The sequence below is a fragment of the Trifolium pratense genome, linkage group LG2 (genome assembly GCF_020283565.1).
Source record: "Trifolium pratense cultivar HEN17-A07 linkage group LG2, ARS_RC_1.1, whole genome shotgun sequence".
In the NCBI taxonomy this organism is placed as follows: domain Eukaryota; kingdom Viridiplantae; phylum Streptophyta; class Magnoliopsida; order Fabales; family Fabaceae; genus Trifolium; species Trifolium pratense.
The window spans coordinates 43,436,125-43,458,283 of record NC_060060.1 but is presented as its reverse complement, the minus strand read 5'-3'; the positions used below and the strand labels follow the sequence as shown (position 1 = coordinate 43,458,283).

Here is a 22,159-nt window from a genome sequence, read left to right as displayed (position 1 = left end):
TTAGCTGTTTTCTTGTAGCTGGTGCGGGTGTTGACTAGCCCTCGCGCTTGGTTGGCTAGAAGTAATTGATCAATCTTGCGGGTGGGTTTTTTTATTTTGGCTTCATCCTCTTGTGCCTCAAGTTTGCGTTGGATGGTGTTCTCTCCAGCTTAGCCAGAAGCATTTGGGTTGCTTTGTTTGGTTTTTTAACTTTGGTTTAGTTACTTTGTTTGACTGTTTCTTCATTTTAGTTTGTCAATTAGTTTTCTCTAGTTTGTAATTTTTCTTCGCTTCTTGCTGCGTGGTGGTGTTGTCTGAGTTAATTCTTAGCTTGCGAAGTTAGCCATGATCTTGTAGATGTATATGTCAAGAGCAAATATACATCTCAGAGGCATCCTATATTGACAAGTTGCACATGGATCTCAGAGGCATAGTTAATGGGTTGGACGTTCAAGAAGAGACTCATTAGATCAAGAAAGGATAGACTACAAAATGAGATCCTTAGGCGGCAAAAATGATTAATCTATTCTAGCTTTAAACATTGTATTTTTACATCGGTCACTTTAGAGTATTGTTAGAGAACCTCTTATGTTGTTCCATAGGATAGCTCACCCTTTGTGTGTACGCACGCGCGCCAACTTTCATGAACCGACAACTATTAGTCAACTACCGCGCTTTAGAACTCTCTAGAACAATCGATAGGTTGTTCATCATTGTAGAACTCATTGAGAAATCATTACAAATAAATCATAAACAATCTATATATAAGATTTGCATAATTCTAACAATACAAATATTTAAGTTTTCAGAAGAAAAAAAAATACATTTCACTATATGACACTTTAAAAAAACAAAAGAAAAAAAGGCCAGTTGCATTCAGTTGTCTTTTAAGTTTAATGTTTATAATTAGTAATAGATTGGTCATTTAAGATCGTAAAAGATTACACTGTTACCACTTATGGGTAACAGTGTAATCTGTTAAAAACTTAAAGGATAAATTTGGTACTTAAAAACTTAAATGACTGATTTGGTACGAACATTGAACTTAAAGAACCCTGAATGCACCTGAATGCATTTGGCCTAAAAGAAAATCCATCACACATTTTGAGTTATATATTAATATCTACATATTTACTACATATCATGCCTCTTGATATCATTACTATACTAAGCTATAAGAAACACAAAAGAAGCAATCATGTCAACAAAATAGGTTTCTTTATCCAGTATTGTTGAAACCTTTGCCTTGAGTACTCTTTGTAGTCAAAATCAATTGTATTGACATAACTCTGCAATACACAAATAATTGATTAAAATAAATTGTGGAGCATTTATGCTTTAGCTGACATAAGTAAGTTTTAGAGTTACAATTAAAATGAAAAATTAAATAAAAAACTTACTGAAATAAGTCCCCACAAGCCCCAAAAAAGATGGTTTGCAAGAGTGTAATTCTCTACAACATTCACTAACTGCTCCACTTCAGCATCACTTGGCTTTTTGCCTGTGTTCAAATTGACAATTAAACATTTTTATGTATGATTTTAATATTGTAACATCATTTTTTTGGCAGATAGACGAAACTGCATGTCATTGGAAACTCACACACACAAAGTGGAGAGACAGGGGTTCGAACCCTGGTCGTGGCGTCCGACCTAACAATTCCGACATTTCTGCCAGTTGAGCTAGGATTTGTGGACAATGTCATGTAACTTTAGTTAGTTTAAAGAGTGCATAAACAAGTTGGAAAAATCAGTGTATATTTTTTGTGGGACTAATGTCCATTTTACAACAGTCTTTAGGGAGATTTGAAGTTCGCTCCCCTCATATTTCAAGGTCAAACTCTTACAACTGAGCTAACACCTCATAAAATATAAATTAGCATATTAAGGGACAGTGAAATGTACGAACCTTCAGAACTCAAGTATGTATAAATAAACCTTCGACGTTCCTCAACATCTGGTATACCATAAACAAATTGGCGTGTAAACACAGCTTAGATTCTAATACATAAATGTAATAGAGGCTATAAAATGTATCAGAAATTCGTTTACCAGGATATTTACTGTAGTCAAGAACATGAGGCGTGTCACTGTGGTAATTTGCCGCCATTTCACAGAAATGATTTGCAAGGTCATACGCAACAGGATTGTAACTCGAATACTCGTAGTCCTGTATCATTGATAAGTAGAAACAATAGAAACGAAAAAATGAAAAGTAAGTTCCCAAAAATGATATGACTGATGAAAAATGAAAAGAACGTATAAAAGTTCATAATGATATTTTCATGTCTTGAATAACTTTCAATGTTTAGTTACTTTGATATGAGGAAGCGAAAACAACATGGTATGCAGAAGCAAATTGGTGAAAGAGGTTCAAATGCAACACGAGGACTTTCCGGGAGGTCACTCATTGTACCAAGTTAGTACTATTCTCGCTCAAGATCGCTTAAGTGCAGAGTTCTGATAAGATCTCATGCATCAATGATGGTATGGTCTCACCTAAGCTAAAAGATTGATTTGGAGTACTATTGATTGTAAAAGTTGAACATTATAAACAGAATATTTAATCACAATTTAGAAAGATAACTTACAATTAAAGTGATTGATCTTGTCTCTTCATCCATCATTATGTTACCGTATTGTAGATCGTTGTGACAAAAACCAATCTCTTGATGTCCTTTTGATAACAACTCCCGCAGCATATTTATTTCAACGTCTAGATTGTCCAAGCCAAAATTCTTGATATCCTTTTGGGAGCACAAACTTTTAGCATGATTAAGCCATTTCCTAGTAAAATATCGAAAACATAAATTATTCTGTACAACATAGAATATTTTTTTTTAAGATTGTTCTGATCTTTGTTAGTAATACCTCATTCTCTGCCAAATTTGAGCCTTCTTTGCACCAGGCATACGAAGATTGTGAAACTCTCTCATCTTAGATGCTATCAAAGGAGATATTTCAGGGTCGCGGAGGTCGGAAGCTGACAGTGTCTAAAAATTCAAAAACATGAAGGAAAAAAATGTTATATACACAGTCATCTTATGTAGCACCAACACTTCATATTGAAGGCATGTTTGGTATCCAAACACCGACACATGTGATTACATTCAATTATTCTATTTTCTCAAATTATTACTGGTGTCATTGTGTTCGTGTCAGTGTCTCTAGTGTATGTGCTTCACAGCAGTCATCAGTTTGTTCAATTTTCAAATAGAACTTATTTTGATCCAAATAGGAGATGAAAAGGAGCATGAAATTTGAATTCTCCCATGTTATTTACAACTGTCATGCTTTGCTATAGAGGCAACAAATAAATCAAAATATTTGTAGGGCCTATTTGTTGTCTCTTTCTAATAATATGGCATTGTCATGTTACTAAGTAACACAAGAGAATCTATTTTATATGAAATAACAACCTCAATGATCGTATGACATGTTATGATAGCTGAAATTTGATTTCCATTTGCTGTAAAATTGTTACTAAATTTTCAAATAATTCTCATCCAAGTTTAGATTTATTTATCATATTTGACCTTAAATTGACAACCACGTGCTAACTAATCATTGATAATCAGAGAAGAAATATGTATATCTATCATTTCTTTTATACAACATACATATAAAACATTTTACTTTTGTATAAAATAAACACAAATAATTGATTGTACAAGTTATGCATTAAAATCTTGTCAAAAAAAAGAAGTTATACATTAAAATATTTACTATGAACTTTTATATATATTTGAAAGCGAAGACATAACTGACGATTTATCGGTGAAGATACTCGATCATGATGAGAAACTTAGATAATGCTAAAAACTAAGATGTTTAACAGAAATTCATCAACTATAAAGTTTAATTCACCAACTAAGACCACCTATGAAATAAAACAGAAAATGGAATAAAAAAACAGTTCACATATTAACTTTACATTTATAAGCTTAATTCCAAGATGCATATCTATCATTTCTTTTATACAACATACATATAAAACATTTTACTTTTGTATAAAATAAACACAAATAATTGATTGTACAAGTTATACATTAAAATCTTGTCAAAAAAAAAAGTTATACATTAAAATATTTACTGATTTTGCAAAAGGTTGCCCTAACACTGATTTTGATCAAGTCAACGCACGCATGGAAAGTGACTCATGTACCACATCAGCATATGTCGCAAGATATATTGACGTAGCACGTGGTTAACTGTCCACGTGTGTGTTGATCTGGTCAAAATCAGTGGGAAGGGCAACCTTTTGCAAAAGGGGCTAGGGGGCCAAACTCGCAAGTTTGTAAAAGTTAGGTGGTCAAAAATGTAATTTAGCCTAACACATATTATCCATTCAATTTAATTTCTCAAATATGCTTCTTAAATAATGTAAAGTGCAACAAAAAATGCTTTTTGGACTAATCTTCCATTCCTCCAAAGTCCAAAGTTAAAGAGAGATATAACATATAATATATGAAAGAGAAGAACCAAAGAAAAGCTTTTGGACTTGAATACAACAAAGCAAAATGAAAAAGAAATATGTGAGAGACTTCCACAAATTCCCCCAACCACAAAGTCATTCTAAAGTAATCATTGCAGTAACTTTCATAACATTTAGTTACTTATAAAAGATTAATTATCTCCAAAAATAATATTTTATTTCAAGTTGTTAAAGATTAATGATCTCCAAAAACCACTTTGGTTTAATTAGAACTCCATTTTATTTCAAGTTGTTACTTGTTAAAGAGTTATACAAGAAAAAGTGAACCACACATTATTATTATTACAAAGTTTTTTCTAATTTATCCCTAATAATTTGGGGGTACATTCACCCATTAACCAATGAGAACAAGCTATATGCATATGAAATAAAATTTGGTTACAAGTTAGTTATGAGTACCACATGCAAATCTACGTATGTGGTTTGCTCTCATTGGTTGTTGAGAGAATATATCAAGGGGTGGAGTAGACATCACTACTAAATATATCTTAAAAGGAAAACAAGTTTTTTTTTTTAATCCACAAGCGAAAAAAACGAGATTTTTGTTTTATCAGAAAGGAAAAAACGAGATTTTTGTTTTATAACAGGTAATCGCATTCTAAATGTAAACTTCCCTTTTAACCGGGATTGAAACACGGTTTCACCAAATTATGAGAAACTAGTCCTTTCCATTAGACTCAACTACATTTGACTTATATTTAAAAAAACACAAGATGAGAATCACATACCCGGGCATGAATGAACTCTTCAACTCGACCGGTGGTGAACCGACCAAGAAGGCGCGGACCTTGTCCGTTCTTCGATATAGACTCAAAGGCTTGGATTTCATCATCCCTATTGAAGAAAAGATCAACACCTTCACCATATAATCTAACCAAAACCCTTCTAAGATGACCATCACTTTTTGTTGGCCAATTTACCTCAAAAACCTCATTTGTCATTGCACCCTTTAAGGGATTCACTTCCACAGTACTCACATCATCAATTACATCACCTAAATCTACAGCCACTGATGCAAGAACTTTCATAATCTCTTCATGAGTTTCACACCCTTTCAATAATTCAAATGTCTTTAAGGCCATAATCACTTTCTGCATGTGAATAAAAATTAAAAAATTGTGAAATTGATGTTATGATTTTTGTATGAAACATAAAGAAGGAAAAATCAGAAAATCTTGATGACCCAATTGAGAAAAATACATCATAATTTATTATCCTTTGTCAAGTTTAAATTTTTCAACAAAAATGGATAGATGACACGTATGTTTCAGCTTCTTTTTGTCCAAAAATCACTTTTTTAAAATAAAGTAACATCTTTTAAAAGTTTTCATTTGTTTGTTACCTATTTAAAAAAAGAAAATCTGGAGAAAAATCTAAATATGGCTTTAGATGATAAGGTATTTTGAGTAGCTTCTTTAAAAAATTATTTTTCATAAAGGAAAAGTGATTTTAAACAAACATAAAATCACTTTAGATATGTTTTTTTATTAAAAAAACATAAAAATTTAAAAACTAATATCCAAGTTTTTTTGAACATCACACCGAACTCCCCCTAAGAACAAATCGTTCAAGAGAATCGGAGTTCAATTATATGGCCAGACTTTACTTATTTCACAGTCAAACTCTGGACTAAAAAGTCATTCCCCTATAAATCGAAGGGTTAAAACAAAACAAAAAGAAGTAATAAACAGATAAGTTAATTCAGAGCTTGAAAACAGAGAAAGAAAATTGTTGCAATTGGAATCAAAGGTGAAACATGCATACAAAAAGATAAACATAGTTCCATGAAAAACTAATTGGAATTATGAGATGTTAGTTCAGAAACACTAACCTTTGAAGAAAAACAGAGATGAAAGTTGGAGTCTTTGGAGAGGAAATTCAAGCAAAACAGAGAAACCACTGCAATGAAGAATACATTAAAAAGATAAACTATTTTCAAAACACAAGTATGAGAATGATATAATAAAATAACAAATTAAGAAAATGAAGAATGCTGAAAGCAAGAAATTATTTTAGATTTGAGAACTGACCCAAGAAGCAGAGGAGAGAGAGAGAGAGAGAGAGAGAGAGAGAGAGAGAGAGATACCGACACAAATGATCTTTATTTTGTGAATGAAACAAAGAAAGCTTGCTAAGAAGCAATCTTTTGTCAACAAACAAAAACTTTGGAACCAATTTAATTATTTTATTTTAGTAAATCATTGAATCGTGTGCATGATACTCCTTTCGTCCCGTAATATAAGCAAGAAAAACATCTTTTTGATATCCCGAAATACAAGTAAAAGACAACATTTTTAATTCTAAAGTTACAAAATTATCCTTAGTCAAAATTCACTACTATTTAGTTTCATAATAAACTCTTTGGTAGTTAGCTTATTTCAATATGACTCTTTAGCTTCCATTATTCAAAAAACTAACGAGGAGTATTTATGACGAGTAATTTAGGAAACTCGGTTGTTTGTTTTGGTAAAATTTAAAGTTTCTTAACAAGTGTCAAAACTTTTTTTTATTACAACTTAACCAAACAAGAAATTATAGAAAATTGATTAATTTTTAGAGTTTAATAACTATTTCTCCACATCATACCTTGAAAATGGGGTGTAGTGATTGATTTTGTGGAATACATGGTTGATATTTAATGACAGTGTAAAATTTTACACTATCGGTGCATGCCTATTTTCTCTAACTTTTATTGATTTTTAAGAGTATCTCCAATAAGGATATTTAAGAGAATTTCATAAACTAATGATATCATACCTTAACTTTTTTATTATTGGAGTTTCATGACGTGACACAGAGAATATCAAAATTGATGATATTGGTACCTTAAATAAGGTACCGTATCATCAATTTAATGTCATTACTATTTTTATTTTTGGTATATAAATTCAATTTAACAACTTCCATATACATTAAAACATTACCGTTTGTCATTAATGTTGATACTCAAAAAAATGGTATCACCATTAGAGTAAAATATGTATGAATTACATAAATATTACATGACATTGTAGGGACCACTTATTAGTAATGTATGATACCCAAAGTGGTATCACCATCGGAGATCTTTAATATAATATACTATTATTTTATACCAATGATGTACGTATATCTTTTAAACTCCAAAGAAAAATTAAATGGTTTGTATGCCGTGAGAATAATAATGAACTAAAATGTGGTTGGACTTTTATTTATTTGAGATTTTGGATTTTGTGCATTTTGGACGGTGGGAGATTTTGTGTGGGCGCCATTTTGGTGGAAGATGGTAACTGATCACGTACAGATTCTGTTTTGGGCATTCAAAATGGTTTTTCTCATATTATAACTAACTCTTTGTTTTTTCATTAATAGATAGTATATATTTATTTGGAAAAGTCATAAAAGTTCTGAAAATGAACTGATCCAAGGATGAGAGACTTTGTTTCTTAAGTGAATGGTCATACATTTGGTAGTTTTAGGTGACGAAACAGAAGAAATAAAAACACAAAAAATAATGAATCAACTTAGATTAGGGAAGAGGAAAAAAAATACGGGAATCGATAAATAAATTTAGACTAATCTTATTTTCTATTTGAATATTAAAAATAGATCTCTAATAGAAAATACAAATTTTTAAAAAGATATACTCCCCCGGCCTTATTTATAAGCAAAAGTCAATAAAAAAATTTGGCTTTAAATATAAGCAAAAGTCACCAAAACAAAACCAACTTTATTTAATGCTATTTTTCCAAAATTACCCTCATTAATTGTTCTACTTTTAAGATGATTGTAGAGTCTCAATACATTTGGTAATTGTAATAGAACTTTTACATAAAATCAAGACAAAAAAATAACTTCTTAATATGTGTGCAAATTTGAATATTTGCTTATAAAAGAGGTTGGAGGGAGTATTTTCTATTTGAATATTAAAAATAGACCTCTAATAGAAAACACAAATTTTTTAAAAAGACGTATTTTCTATTTAAATTGTAAACAATATCAAACAATTAAAAATAATTGGTATAAGGACATCACATTATATATGCAAGGGTCGGGAGTTCGAACCCCGGATATCTCACGTATTCACCTTTAGGGTGGAATTTCTAGCCACGACTATTTGACCAAAAGAAAAAACAATAAAAAATAATTATATTTGTATATACCATAAAAAAGAGACGTCATAATCAAAGATTAAATTTGATGGAAAGATTGAAATGATTTAGTGGCTGAGTTTGTGAATGAGTTCTATATATGTTGGTTAAAAATTATTGGTTTTAATTTAAAATTACTAGAACTAAATTTATATTTTTAAAAAAAGACACTATGAAAATTTGAATCAAGGACCTTACACACAAAAATATCATAGTATACTACTAATCTATTGATAGACATTTAATATTTGATGAACGGGCCTCAAAATTTTGAGTCCCCAAAAATTTTGAGGCTCGATATCTTTGCACACCCGACACATTGGTGTAAGTCGGGCCTGACATAGTTTCATATTACTACCTTCGTTCCAAATTATAAGACCTTGTTTGACCACTGCGCGTACGTCAATGCACAATTTTGATCACTAATATCTTTAATTGTCTATTAGTAAAAATTATAAAAATTTAATATTTTGAAAATAATCATCAAAACAAATTGAACAAGATCTTATATGCTAATATTTACATTTATATATTATTAAAAAAATCCGATTAAAACAAGGTAAATGAATAGTACATTTTTATCAAATAGTGTCTTATAATTAGGGACGAAGGTAGTAAATGAGATTAACCAATAATGAATTAGTTTAACTTCAATTGCCTATTTTTCAATAAATTTATACACATATCGTGCAAAAATATAAATACATCATAATTTAGTAAATAATTTAAACATTTAAAGCAAATGATTAGATGTTCGATTTTTGTCTCTTATGTATGAAAAAAATCAGTTGGACGGAATAACCCATATTATGTGTCTACAAATTTTTTCCACAAAGATTAATCATTAACGATGGTGGAAACTTCGTATCTATAACATATATCATTTGTAACAACAACAAAAACGGTTCAAAAATTCTTTTTTACACCTCAACAGAGATTACTCAAACTTTTCAATGAAAATTAGTCATCGCTAAACAGTGGTGAAGATTTTGTGCTATAACATTAAAACAAATACAAAAAGTGTGGGGTTTAAAAATTCCTACATACACCTCAAATTATTCCAAAAATTTATTAATGAAAAAGGTTTGACCTTTATTTCAAGTAAGAGATGTCAATTTGAGGTATAAATATATATTTTTGTGGAGATTATCCTGTTTGGAAGTTCGAAGGCGGTGAATTATTCCTTCGAAGATGAAAATGAGGAAGAATTAAAGCCCCCTTTTTAAAGATGGGGGCAAGATTTTATCCTCGGCCCATGGAGACTCTATCTTCGATCACTTTTTTTTGTTGATCAATCTATCCTCGATCACTTGATTAAAATAACATTTATATATGTGCAATCAAGTACTTTATATATTATATTTATTTATATTTTTACACAATATGTGTATAAATTTATTATGTGATATTTACTATTGTGACAATACTCACAATAATGGCTTAATTTTTTTATTATTAAATTATTTTTTGTTTACAACTAGTTAGATTGAAAATAAGAGAAATTTAATTATGTTTTTTAATGTTAATAGGTCCTTGCGAGACTCTGGAGATCCCATAAAAATGGAGATTGAGAAGAATATTCTCCGAAGGGGGAATTAATGGAAAACATTTTAGATGATGGAGAAGGAAGAAGTAAAGTACTCCGCGTTCCATTCCCGTGTTATTGACATTACTATTTGAAGTTGTTCATTTATGCATTTTCTCTCCCAAAATGGTCATTTATGTGTTAGGATTAAATATGTTAGTGTCCTATAAGTGTTTTTTGTTTAGTTTGAGTGTGTGCATTTTGTAAATTAAAAAAGAAATGGTTTTTAATCCTGGTGTGAGACTCACGTTAAAAAAAAGGCAAAACTATCAATCGTTAGTTGGTTCAGTAGTGATTGACGTTAAACTTGGTAGGAAGGACCATGGTTAGATCCCCGCAACTGCGATTGGAAGAGGCTGGAACCACTTAATGCCAGAACTGACTCTCCGAACTAGATTAAACGGATGGTGAAAGCCAACAAAAAAAAGGCAAAACTAACAAAGTATTGCGTGACTCAATCATTACATACTACAAAATAGACATTTGATAAATACTCCATCCGCTCATTTATAAAAAAATAATTAATTTATTAAATTTATTAAATAATTAATATATTTAATCTATAATATACGCCAACTACATTAATTATCCAATAAACTTTAATAGATAATTATTTCTTATGAAAAGATCGGAAGTAATTTTCATCTAAAAAAAATAGTCAACCGAACTTATGTGATAATTTATTTATGAAATTAAATGAATAAGAATTAAAATACTAATGCATGTGAATCTGTAGTGCCTAAAGTCGTTCTAAGTCGACGAATTAAATAATACTAGTATAGGTACGCATCACTAATGTTATGTACTACTTGGTATTTTATTGAAGTAGATAACGCAAGACGATAAGTGCACACAAATTATAGAAGAGTTGCTTATCTTTTTGTAGGAAACCCAAAAATGGAACGTGGTTAGGTTATTTTTTGTGCGGTAGTGTGCAGAATTTTTGTGCTGCTTTACCCAACAATTGTTGGGATCTAGATTTAGTGCAATAAAAATTCGTGTATTCATGCGGTTGGTACATTTAAAGTTGTTCGATGGTTCAAATTTTAACCTCAAATTTTATTTACATAAAAAAATCATCTTAAGATTTGAACCATCTAATATTGATAAGACGATTTAAAGATGATGACTACATATTGCATCGTATCCGATTCTCAATTGTTGCTTTAACTAGTTTCTTAACCTTACCATACAGAGATTGTTTAATTTGTTTTGCATATTTGGGGGAAAATTTAATATGTGGAAATATGAGGCATCCTTATTATCACCCACTCTTGTGCCTAAGAATGTTTAATATCTAACCTAATCCCACTATTGCACTAGAACTTGCATGAAGTCAAGGAATACCAAAACCACATACATGTTGAATCTTAAACCAACAAATTAACCAAATGCTAACAAATCCCAAAACACCAACTACACTTCTAGTTAACAACTACAAACCATGAAACTATAAATACCATAAACCCATTTCATGTTTTGTATCACATCCCATTTTAAGGTATCATCATTCTCCAATGGCTAGACCACTTTCAGTGATCCACCCTTCACTAGGCACTTCAAATATTGGTCTTACTGCTATGACCCTCATGTTGTGTGCTGTTGCGTTGCTCATGTGTGCTTCTCATTCGCGCAAATGGCGTCATTGGCTCGCTTGCAATGCCTTTGCAGAAGAGCCTGTCATAGAGCTAAATAATGAAGTTATGATGATAAGTGGTTGTGAACAACAAGAAGAAGGTTCAATTTGGCAGAAGAATATCCTTATGGGTGGGAAGTGTCAGCTCCCTGATTTTTCTGGTGTCATAATCTATGATTCTAATGGTGATATTGTAAACCCTGCTAAAACTTCTCATCCATTGCTAACATGGAAATAAAGATGCGAGGAACTACAACAAGGTTCTTAACTTGAAGAACTAGAGTTCCATCGCAATGAGAAGGAATAGATTGTTGTATTGTCAATATGTCAGATGTGTCTCTTGTGTAATGAGAAAGAATAGATCGTTGTATTGTCTAAATTAACTTATTTGAGTTTATCTATTGGTATAAACACTTGTTAGATTGTCTGAAAGAGCTTATAAAAACAACTTTTGACATGTCCATGAGTTGTTTTTTCCTTATTTCTATAAGCTATCCAAGATAGCTTAAGAAAGAAGTTTATGACTTATATAAAAACAGTTTGACTTTATTTTACCTTTTGTTATAAAAGTAGCTTATACATAAGTACTTATATGATAAGCATTTATACTATAAGCATTTAATTAAGTTGCTTATCCAAATAGGATCATAATATTAGTTTGAAAATATATTTTTCATCAAAAAATTAATTTGGACGATGCATGTATGTCTAGCAGAATCATATAAATTATCACACTATTCTTGCTATAGAAAAAATTGAATCTATCTGTCAAAAAACAAGATGAATCTAATACAAAACAAGATCCATTTACTTACTACTGTGGTATAACATGACTCCTATCAACTTCACTAATTTGTTTGTCTCTTATCTGAGGATGATGCATTCCGCCCCCTAAACCCAACAACACTAAGTTTAGAATCTGTAGATTTGGTGGCAGTGGTCCTTTTATCCTTTCGCTTATTCTCTGAAGAAGCTTTTTTGAAGCTACCTGTATTGGAAGATTTTACAGGTTTTGAAACAGGAAATCCTGTCTTCGTACCTGGCCTGGCATTCTCAGAACGGGTGCGAGAATCAGATTTATCCCTACTACCTGACCTGGTATTCTCAGAACGGGTGCGAGAATCAGATTTGTCCCTACTACCTGACCTTGTATTCACAGAACGGGTGCGAGAATCAGATTTGTCCCTACTACCTGACCTGGTATTCACAGAACGGGTGCGAGAATCAGATTTGTCCCTACTACCTGACCTGGTATTCTCAGAACGGGTACGAGAATCAGATTTATCCCTACTACCTGACCTGGTATTCTCAGAACGGGTGCGAGAATCAGATTTGTCCCTATTACCTGACCTGGTATTCACAGGACTTGCACGAGAATCAGATTTGTCCCTAACTTTTGAAGTTTTAAACACATTTTTGTTCTTTCTTCTCTGCTCAGTGATTTGGTTCCTGGTTACGTCCATTCGGACACTTTCTTTAGTGATAGCCTCCAAACTCTCATTCTTTCTTATTGCCTCCTCTATTTTGGTTGCCAAGCTATAGTCCTTTTTAGTAACCAAACTTGTTACTTTACCTGCAAGAGAAAGAGAGTGTTTTTATGCAAAGACCAATATACAATTGTAAGCTAAAATATAATAAAATAGACGAAGCAGCATGGATTTGGTTCAACAATGTTAGAGAAAACTTGCAAAATCCATGCAGGCAGAAAATGTTGTACGTATATATGCACATTAACTATTCAGTAACGAGTGTTATCTTCTAATTTATAAACAAGATCGAGGTCTGTATAGTTCGAGTAAAAGTCCGGTTGCAAAGTGAATATTAAAGAGCATTGTTTACTGGCCTGATACTACCATTTATTTATCATTAAAAGAAATGTAGAAGAGGGAACAATATTCTCATGTTGGTTGGTTAAAACAGATAGAGAAATAAGAATTTGTTACCTTTTGCTCCCATACGAGCAGTTCTGCCTGTGCGATGGAGGTAATCGATCTATAATTGAAAGGGAAAGTAAAGGAATCAATAATTAATGTACAAAGGTAGAAAGAAGGGATTTGTGATGTAAGAAATATTCTAATGATAGATGTGATACTCACAGAATTCAAAGGGAAGTCAAACATGATAACATGATCTACATCCAAGTCCAGACCCCTAGCAGCCAAGTCCGTGCAAACCAATGTAGGGCAATCTTCACTGTTACTCTTAAACTTGTTGAGGTTTTCAACCCTACGTTTAAAAGAAAAGTGATACAGGTAAGTAGGAATAATAGGAAATGTAGCATTTGATCTGATGAAAGAACATCAATCAAAGCATTAGCATCAAATGTGTCAGAAGCAAACTTGTATGTATTCTACCCATCCAGTGTTGTCAAAGAGTGGCTATAGTGTTATAGCATAGCGGAATTAAAACAAATTACAATTGTTCTGCGATGTGCTATTCAGTACAAATTTTGTCAAATAGAAGCTATAGCTGCTCTATATCACTGCAGCATAGCAGAATTTGAACAAACATTATTTTCCTCCATTTTCTATGTTTGTTAATTCTTTACAATAAGTGCTATTATTTATTATAAATACATGCATGTGAACATTTTCACACCACTTTTTATGAGGAAGTGTTCATTCCGGTTATCAAGCATGAGAGGCAATGTCAGTACATACATTAATCAACGATCAAACAACATCATAATTAATTGAGTTCAAAGATAGAGCATTTAACTCTGAATCCATCATCCCTCTCTCTCTCCCTCTCCCTCCCGCTCCCTCTCCCCTCTCCCTCTCCCTCTCCCTCTCCCTCTCCCTCTCCCTCTCCCTCTCCCTCTCCCTCTCCCTCTCCCTCTCTCTCTCTCTCTCTCTCTCTCTCTCTCTCTCTCTCTACGTCGGCCCGTTTGGAACTTATAAATATAATTTTATGATAATTTATAAGTTCCCACTAATGAAAACTGTATTTTATAAGTTATTTTTTCATAAACTACCTTGACAAATTTATAATAATACATAAAAACTTATTTATTTGCATAAGTTGTTTTGTATAAGCTCAAAAATAAGCTAATCCAAACGGACCCTAACTTATGGGAACTCCGTTAATGTTTCCACTCATATTCTCCACACATGCCTGAACCACCTAAAATGAGACTTCATCATTTTCTCCACAATATGGGCTACTCAAAATAAGGAAGTTTAATTCAGTCAACAACAAAGCATCATGATGCATCAACCTGAGTGTGAAGAAAATCACAGTCATGCTAAAGAAGTAATTTATTTAAATTGATAATATATCCTAGCTTGGTGGCATATGTGTTGAAACTATAAAACAAAACAACTTAGAACACAGCCACATTCCTCATGAACAAACATTTTAGATTTCTTTCATTGTCTAATTATGTGCTAGCTTTCTCACTTTAACATGCCTATCCCTCAAATATAAGCTATGCTAAAACTAACAGTTCGTGTATACTGCTTATCAAAAAAAAAAAAAAAAAAAACAGTTCGTGTATACACACAATAAACTTCATTTTGAATTCAACTCCTCAATTATCATAGATATTCAACCTTTTAGAACCAACTCAGAAATTTTTTAAAAGACCACATTAATCAGTAACCGACTAGCACAACCTAAATAGAAGAATAATTTCTGAAAGTTGAAAGAGTTGTGTTACAGCTTACAAATTCAAGTCCTCTATTTACATTTTCCTGACCAAGATAATTTGAACCACTATAAGTGACCAGGAGATGTGTTTCCAATGGTAATTTCACTCTATTTAATAATGACATTCTTAAAGTGAACCAAACCATCCAACATGGGTTGGCACGCACCTCATGTTGAACAGACTTTGCTCCACATGTTAAATAGGTTATGTCATTTTGATACAGGAAAATGTAAGCCTATTGTTTAACCAATCCACCAGTGAGCTGGATGGGCTCACGGCTTATGACTCGTTAACACCTCACCTGTGCTTAGCCATAGATTTAGTGGCATAAAGAAAATCAGTAACCGACTAGCACAACCTAAATAGAAGAATAGTTTCTGAAAGTTGGAAGAGTTGTGTTACAGCTTACAAATTCAAGTCCTCTATTTACATTTCCTGACCAAGATAAATTGAACCACTATAAGTGACCAGGAGATGTGTTTCCAACGGTAATTTCACTCTATTTAATAATGACATTCTTAAAGTGAACCAAAACATCCAACATGGGTTGGCACACACCTCATGTTGAACACACTTTGCTCCACATGTTAAATAGGTTATGTCATTTTGATACAGGAAAATGTAAGCCTATTGTTTAACCAATCCACCAGTGAGCTGGATGGGCTCACGGCTTATGACTCGTTAACACCTCACCTGTGCTTAGCCATAGATTTAGTGGCATAAAGAAAATCAGCGTGTTGTAACACGATTATTGAGTCTCAATAGTAAAGCATATAATTCATTTTCCACTCAATTATTTATTTTCCATCTAATCCCTAAAATTTAACATGTGACGATGTAGTTTCCTGGAGGCTTAACAACTCATCTAAGCACGCAGACAGTAACTACAACTGCATCACAACTTCACAACAGTATTAGGTGTGACAAGTATCCAAAGAATCCTAAATTAGTATATTACCTTTCCTCCGCCGGTACCTCTCCATGGTAATTCACGGTAGAAATCTGATTTTCACCAAGAAAGTGATCCACAGCACGGCTAGAATTTAATGTGTTGCAGAAAACCATTACCCTGTTACCCTTTGCAAGACTTGGCTCTAATACCTGCAATCACATGATCACAAATTGCATATAAAAACCAAGGGAATCAAAACAACATCCAATCCAATAGTAGTCTGATAGTGGATAGCATATATGGGCTACCATATGAAAAAAAATGCACCCCAGGTTTCACTATAAATCACAAAACTGATGAAAATGTTTGAGTACTTGAATATGAACAGAATAATAGAAAAACTGCAATTAAGTGAATGTTCCAAGTATGGAAAAAAAGGGACGTTTTGCATCCCGTCCTTAAATATAAGAACTTGTTGAGTAAATAACAGAAATTGAGAAAGTTGATATTATAGTATTAAATTTGTCAACAATTGGTATTGTTTTAAATTTACTCCTCAATAAAGACAATTAGTTTATGTTTGCCATCATATTATTTATTACGAATTGCAGAAAAATATGTATCATAATTAGGAGTATGTTGGTAAAGAAATAAGTAACGGAGTTGAAAATTTGAAAGGGGTCCTATAAAAAGGGACGAGAATATCTCAAGTGGGTTCTAGATTTAGGGATGGAGGTAGTACTTATCAACTAACCAGCATCAAAGTTTTGAGACCCTTGCCAAAGGAAAACCTTGGTGGGAAGTGGGAAAAGAAAATGTATTAAATAATAATGCCCTAATAGTAGAATACATGAAGTAATAAAGATTTGGCCATAGAAACCACTCACCATGAGTTCCATAAAAAAAATAAAATTAATCAATTTGCTATAACATCAAAACTTATCAGTGAAAAGGCACAACTATAGTGCATCACCAAACCTTACAGATTTAGATTTTCATGACACCATTTGCAATGCCACATAGCTTTATAGCATATGCAGCAACAGGTGCATTTTTCTGATCTGTTTTAGAAGCGTTTCTGTTTCAGTCTGGGTTGTTAGAAGAACACTCTGACGAACTTATTATTCTTGTAATTAGGATTGCAACTAATACTGTAGTATTAATATAAGCTTGTGTGGTGCAACTAGTGAACACAGATTCACCTATTCCCTCTGTTGTCAAGTGGGTGTAAGCAACGGTTATTAATTGTGAGAAATTTATAATAGCAAAAAATGAAAGTGTTGTAAGCCATCAGCTTAACATTCTATCAAAAAAAAAAAACTATCAGCTTAGAAGATTGAAACACCAAAGTAGCAGTTTTTATTCCCAACACCACATAGACTTCTTCCACAAGCTGTCTTAAAAGCAAAGCAGCTTGAACAGGATTCAAAGTTCAAACACAGAATCAAACAATCCCCAGATACAGAAGGTGTAACTTGAGCTACACTGCATCTCAATACAGCATGTCAAATGACAATCATTGGTTGACATGTATAATGCTGCAATTTGTAAAGTACATATACCTGAAGTAATGCATCCATCTTGTTCTCAGAACCAGAAAGTTTAAGAAAATCATGACGAGCAGAAGAAATCTTTTTATGCAACGTGGATGTGCGCAAATGGACAATACCTTGAAACTCCTCATCAACCAGACTTTGCACAGCCTGCGCGGTTATAAGAAATCAACACTAAGCAACTTCATTATCAAATATTAACCTGAAAATTGTTCATTAAATTTATATATAATAGAGATTATCTAGTGGTCAGAAGAACGAGGAGCACTCATGATGTCAAACAGCAACTATAGTGTCGCTATAGCATAGTGGAATTTGAACAAACTGCTATTGTTCCATGATACACTACTTAGTACAAAGTGTTATAAAGGATAGTTTTATACATATCAAGGGATAAAAGGATAAAGATAACAAACTATAACCACACACACATTTATTATCAGTATCAGATCAAAATAAAAAACTACAATCATTTTACGAATAATCTTCAAAACTAATAATATATACTTAGTTACCTGGCATGTGTAGCCAAGTAACTAATAATCTTCAAAATAAACTATTTACTTAGTTACTTGGCATATGTAGCCAACAAGCTTTTAGTACAAATCAGCATACCTTTGTCATGGTCGCAGTGACCAAAACAGTCTGGAAACCTAGGCTGTCAGGTTTTGAAGCACGGTGTTTTAATGGGGCCAGGAATTTGCGAATATCAGGACCAAAGCCCTGATCAAACATCGTGTCAGCCTCATCTAATACCTGCAAACAAAGACAACTGTCAGCAAGTGCAGCTTTCTGCTCATTGTCGTATTTCCCAAATTGTCAATTGAAGGACACTCACCACGTATTGGATGTCACCGTATACCATATTCCCCTCCTCAATATGTTGAAGAATCCTGCCAGGGGTACCAACTACCATATCGACAGGGTTACTAAGTGAATCCTCCTGAGGCCTAAGACGGCCACCGCCACTTACCATGGTACACCTGAATCGTGCATGATGGCTTATCGATTTAGCAACTCGGAAAACCTATAAAGCCCGTTTTATATCAATTTTTCCAATTCAACACAACAGAAATTATCTCTAAAACATGAGTAAATTGCATACACATATACCTGCTCAGACAACTCCCTTGTAGGACATAGCACAACAGCTCGGGGACGCTTGGGCTTCAGCACTATTCCGTTCAATTGCTCATCCCGTCTTAGCAACTACAGCAACAAATCAATATAGTCTCAAAAGTCCCCAATACATACCTATACAAGTACTCAAAAAAATAAAAGTTTGAAATTTTCTTTTTGATTTGTTTTAAAAATAGACCAGTGCATGACACAAAAGCTAAAAATGTGGTACATTTTGATTATACAGAAAGAGTGGAACCAAAGAAATCATAACAAAGCAAACAACATGTTCAATTCTCTCTGGTCCATATGCCAAAAGCTACCTCAATCTGATTATTTTCATTTAAATACAAAAAATGTGAAAAAGTGAATCAATCCTAATGTTAAAAACATGGAGTTGAGAATCCATGATTACTTGGATAGTGATATGACCTCAATAGTAATAACAAGTTTTGTAGAGTTGAGTTACCCATCCCAAATTCTACGACATACACAGAAAATGCAAGTTTCTTCCTTGAAACCAGCACCCCATCAAAATCAAATGCTCAAACATCATTAAATTTGAAAAACGGTGCAAGCTAAAAAAATGGATACAATTAGGTTCTACAAAAAGAAGGGAACAGGACAAAGCAAACAGTTAGTTCCATTCTCTTCATACTTCAAAGGCAACCTAAATTTGATTAATTCACTAAAAATGCATAAAATTAAAAATGCATAAAATTAAAAACGCAAATTCCTGCCTTGTAACTAGGAACAACGTCCCATCATAAGCAAAACAAAATCAAAACCTCAAACATCATCACAAAGGTCAATTTACTTCCAGTGTTTCTTGTTTACAAATCCCCCGATAAAATAAACAATAAACAAGGCATTGCAAAAGTTTTAAAACAATGCATTTTAAAAATAAACAATAGGCAAGGCATTTCAAAACATTATTTTCAATATTTCAAAAAATTCATTCTCTCTAATTACCTTCCATCTTCTCACTACCACACTTAAAAAGGAAAATCCATAATGAAATGTCATTGTAGCCACACAGAGTAAAAAAAATTGAAAATGTTGTTAAAAAACTATTAGGCACTGACACATACACGTAGAGACCATAATAATTTAGACAAATAGAAGTGATTAAATATAACTTCATGTGTCAATATTCTGTCAATGTCAGGCATTAGTGTGCGACATATGACACCAGACACACGCCTTCAATCCAAGGTGTCGATGCTACACGGGTTCCTTAAGATTTTCAAAACCAACCATTGTCTATCACATTCTTTTTTTTTTGAAACAGCCAAGGTTAGTATTTAGTTGTTAGTATTTTCCACCCTCGCCAAGACATGAACCCTAGACCCTTAACTCACTAAACCCTTATCTCAAACCAGTTACGCTACCCACCTCACCTTTCATTGTCTATCACATTCTAGAGTTAGCTTCCATCTTCTTTGTCTCACATTTAAAAAGAAAAATGCATAATGAAATGTCATTATAGCCATCCAAAGTAAAAAATTTAAATTGAAAATTTTATTAGAAAGCTATGAAGCACTTCCACATATACACACCACATCACACTACGTAGACGCCGATAATAATTTAAAAAACAAAAATGATCGAATGTAACTACATGTGTCGATATCGATTTTCAAAACCAAAAATTACCTGAACAAGTGGAAGCAAATAAGCAAGAGTTTTTCCAGAACCAGTATGAGACCCTAAAACAACACTTTTACCATCCAAAATAGCAGGAATACCAATACACTGAATCTCAGTAGGAACTTCAATACCAATTTCTTTAACAGCACCCATAACTTCATCACTAATTCCCAATTCATCAAAACTCTCAACAACTTCATCAACAACAACAACCTTCTTCTTCACATCAGATTTCTTCACAATTTCAGAAACTTTCGTACCACTACTACTACTAGTTCCTTTTAGGTGTCTAACTCTTAGCTTCTCGAGAAGAATCGAGTGTTTTTCTGTGTCAGTGTCTAATAAGGGTTCGGGTGTGGCGGTTATGGAACAGAGAGGTCTGAATCGTGGAAGAATGGTTAGTGGATTTGAGAGTGTGAGGAATGAGAAACGGTTTCCATGACGTGAAATGCGTGTAGTGAGAGAAGAAGAGAGAGTGAAGAGAGTTTTTCCGGTAGCACCCGCCATTGATGAAGAAGAAGCGTTAACGTTGGTTTGGGGTTTTGGGGTTAGATAGGTGCCATTGATATTTTTTGGTGGATCAAATTTGGAAAACAAAATTTGAGGATGTGAAGACATTTTATTTTATTATTATTTATTATTTTAAAATATTACTACAATATAATTGATTAAAAAACAAGATAAGGATAACTCCTAATTTTATACTTTTTATATGTTTTTAAGTAAATTTTTTTATCTTTGTCAAAAAAAAAAAAGTATATTTTTTTTATCTAATATACATAATAGATTATTTATTTAACCATGATTCTCTTAAAAATTGAAATTGTTTAATTTTTTTTATCAAGTAGTGAATTTCATTTTTTTTTACACAAGCAGTGAATTTCATGAGCTTATTTAGTTTTGTAAATGAATTTTTTTTATTATGTAAAATTATTTAATTTATGAAATTTTAAACATTAAAAATTAATTTTAAAAATTATGTGTAATTGTTTTATATAAGTGTAAATGTGTAATCTTGTTATTTAAATATGATATGTATCATATTATGACTTCAAGAAGTGTCTACTAAATTATAAAAAAAAAAAAAAAGTGTGTACTAAAAAAACAATATACAATAAAACAATGTTATCATATTTTCCATTTTATGTGCATCAAACATATAATATGATATGAGTAAAAAAAAACATATAATATGATATGTTTATCAGATACATATCGTATCATATTATTATCTAACTTTGAATAATATCATACCTTAACGATAAACATGTCCTTAAAGCTTAAATTTTGTCATGATCAAGTCCAACTATAGCCATCATTCGAGAAAAGCATATAAATGGGTATAAAGGATGAGTGAGATGAGCTCAACTGATTAAACTAATTGAGTTAAGAGTTAAAGTAGTTTCACTTTCGGGATTGAAATCACGGCAAGGTGTAAAAAAACTAACATAACAATTAACATACTCTACTTA

General features: G+C 32.3%; 3 protein-coding genes across 4 annotated transcripts; 1 reads left to right on the top strand and 2 right to left on the bottom strand.

Annotated features, from left to right (window-relative positions):
• Positions 1 to 726: 726 nt before the first annotated feature.
• On the bottom strand, positions 727 to 6,685 carry LOC123909830 (probable choline kinase 1). Of its 2 annotated transcripts, none has more exons than XM_045960749.1 (9): positions 6,504 to 6,685; positions 6,305 to 6,372; positions 5,202 to 5,564; positions 2,850 to 2,971; positions 2,570 to 2,765; positions 2,031 to 2,148; positions 1,888 to 1,935; positions 1,380 to 1,480; positions 727 to 1,268 (listed from the first exon to the last, which is right to left on the bottom strand). In XM_045960749.1, the coding sequence occupies exons 3-9, from the start codon at positions 5,553 to 5,555 to the stop codon at positions 1,176 to 1,178; spliced, it is 1,032 nt and encodes a 343-aa protein (XP_045816705.1). In that variant the 5' UTR covers positions 5,556 to 5,564; positions 6,305 to 6,372; positions 6,504 to 6,685; the 3' UTR covers positions 727 to 1,175. The 2 variants fall into 2 exon arrangements, with proteins under 2 accessions (XP_045816705.1, XP_045816704.1); XM_045960748.1 differs by having other exon boundaries at positions 6,560 to 6,633.
• A 4,779-nt stretch (positions 6,686 to 11,464) lies between these two features.
• On the top strand, positions 11,465 to 12,207 carry LOC123909521. The gene has a single exon (XM_045960360.1). The coding sequence runs from the start codon at positions 11,706 to 11,708 to the stop codon at positions 12,060 to 12,062; it is 357 nt and encodes a 118-aa protein (XP_045816316.1). The 5' UTR covers positions 11,465 to 11,705; the 3' UTR covers positions 12,063 to 12,207.
• Positions 12,208 to 12,546: 339 nt separating this feature from the next.
• Positions 12,547 to 21,297, bottom strand: LOC123908481 (DEAD-box ATP-dependent RNA helicase 39). The gene is made up of 9 exons (XM_045959134.1): positions 20,694 to 21,297; positions 19,032 to 19,127; positions 18,757 to 18,945; positions 18,534 to 18,674; positions 17,928 to 18,068; positions 16,432 to 16,574; positions 13,921 to 14,050; positions 13,768 to 13,816; positions 12,547 to 13,397 (listed from the first exon to the last, which is right to left on the bottom strand). Exons 1-9 carry the CDS (start codon positions 21,192 to 21,194, stop codon positions 12,673 to 12,675), a joined length of 2,115 nt encoding a protein of 704 aa, XP_045815090.1. The 5' UTR covers positions 21,195 to 21,297; the 3' UTR covers positions 12,547 to 12,672.
• Positions 21,298 to 22,159: the final 862 nt, after the last annotated feature.

Coding starts and splice junctions, on each gene's coding strand:
- LOC123909830 (XM_045960749.1), bottom strand. CDS start 5,555: ATGGCCTTAAAGACATTTGAATTATTGAAAGGGTGTGAAACTCATGAA. Junction 2,766..2,849: donor CAAATTTGGCAGAGAATGAG/GTATTACTAACA, acceptor ATATTTTACTAG/GAAATGGCTTAATCATGCTA. Junction 2,149..2,569: donor CAAGATCAATCACTTTAATT/GTAAGTTATCTT, acceptor TCAATGATACAG/GACTACGAGTATTCGAGTTA.
- LOC123909521 (XM_045960360.1), top strand. CDS start 11,706: ATGGCTAGACCACTTTCAGTGATCCACCCTTCACTAGGCACTTCAAAT.
- LOC123908481 (XM_045959134.1), bottom strand. CDS start 21,194: ATGGCGGGTGCTACCGGAAAAACTCTCTTCACTCTCTCTTCTTCTCTC. Junction 18,946..19,031: donor CAAGGGAGTTGTCTGAGCAG/GTATATGTGTAT, acceptor CGGGCTTTATAG/GTTTTCCGAGTTGCTAAATC. Junction 13,817..13,920: donor TTGACTTCCCTTTGAATTCT/GTGAGTATCACA, acceptor TTTCAATTATAG/ATCGATTACCTCCATCGCAC.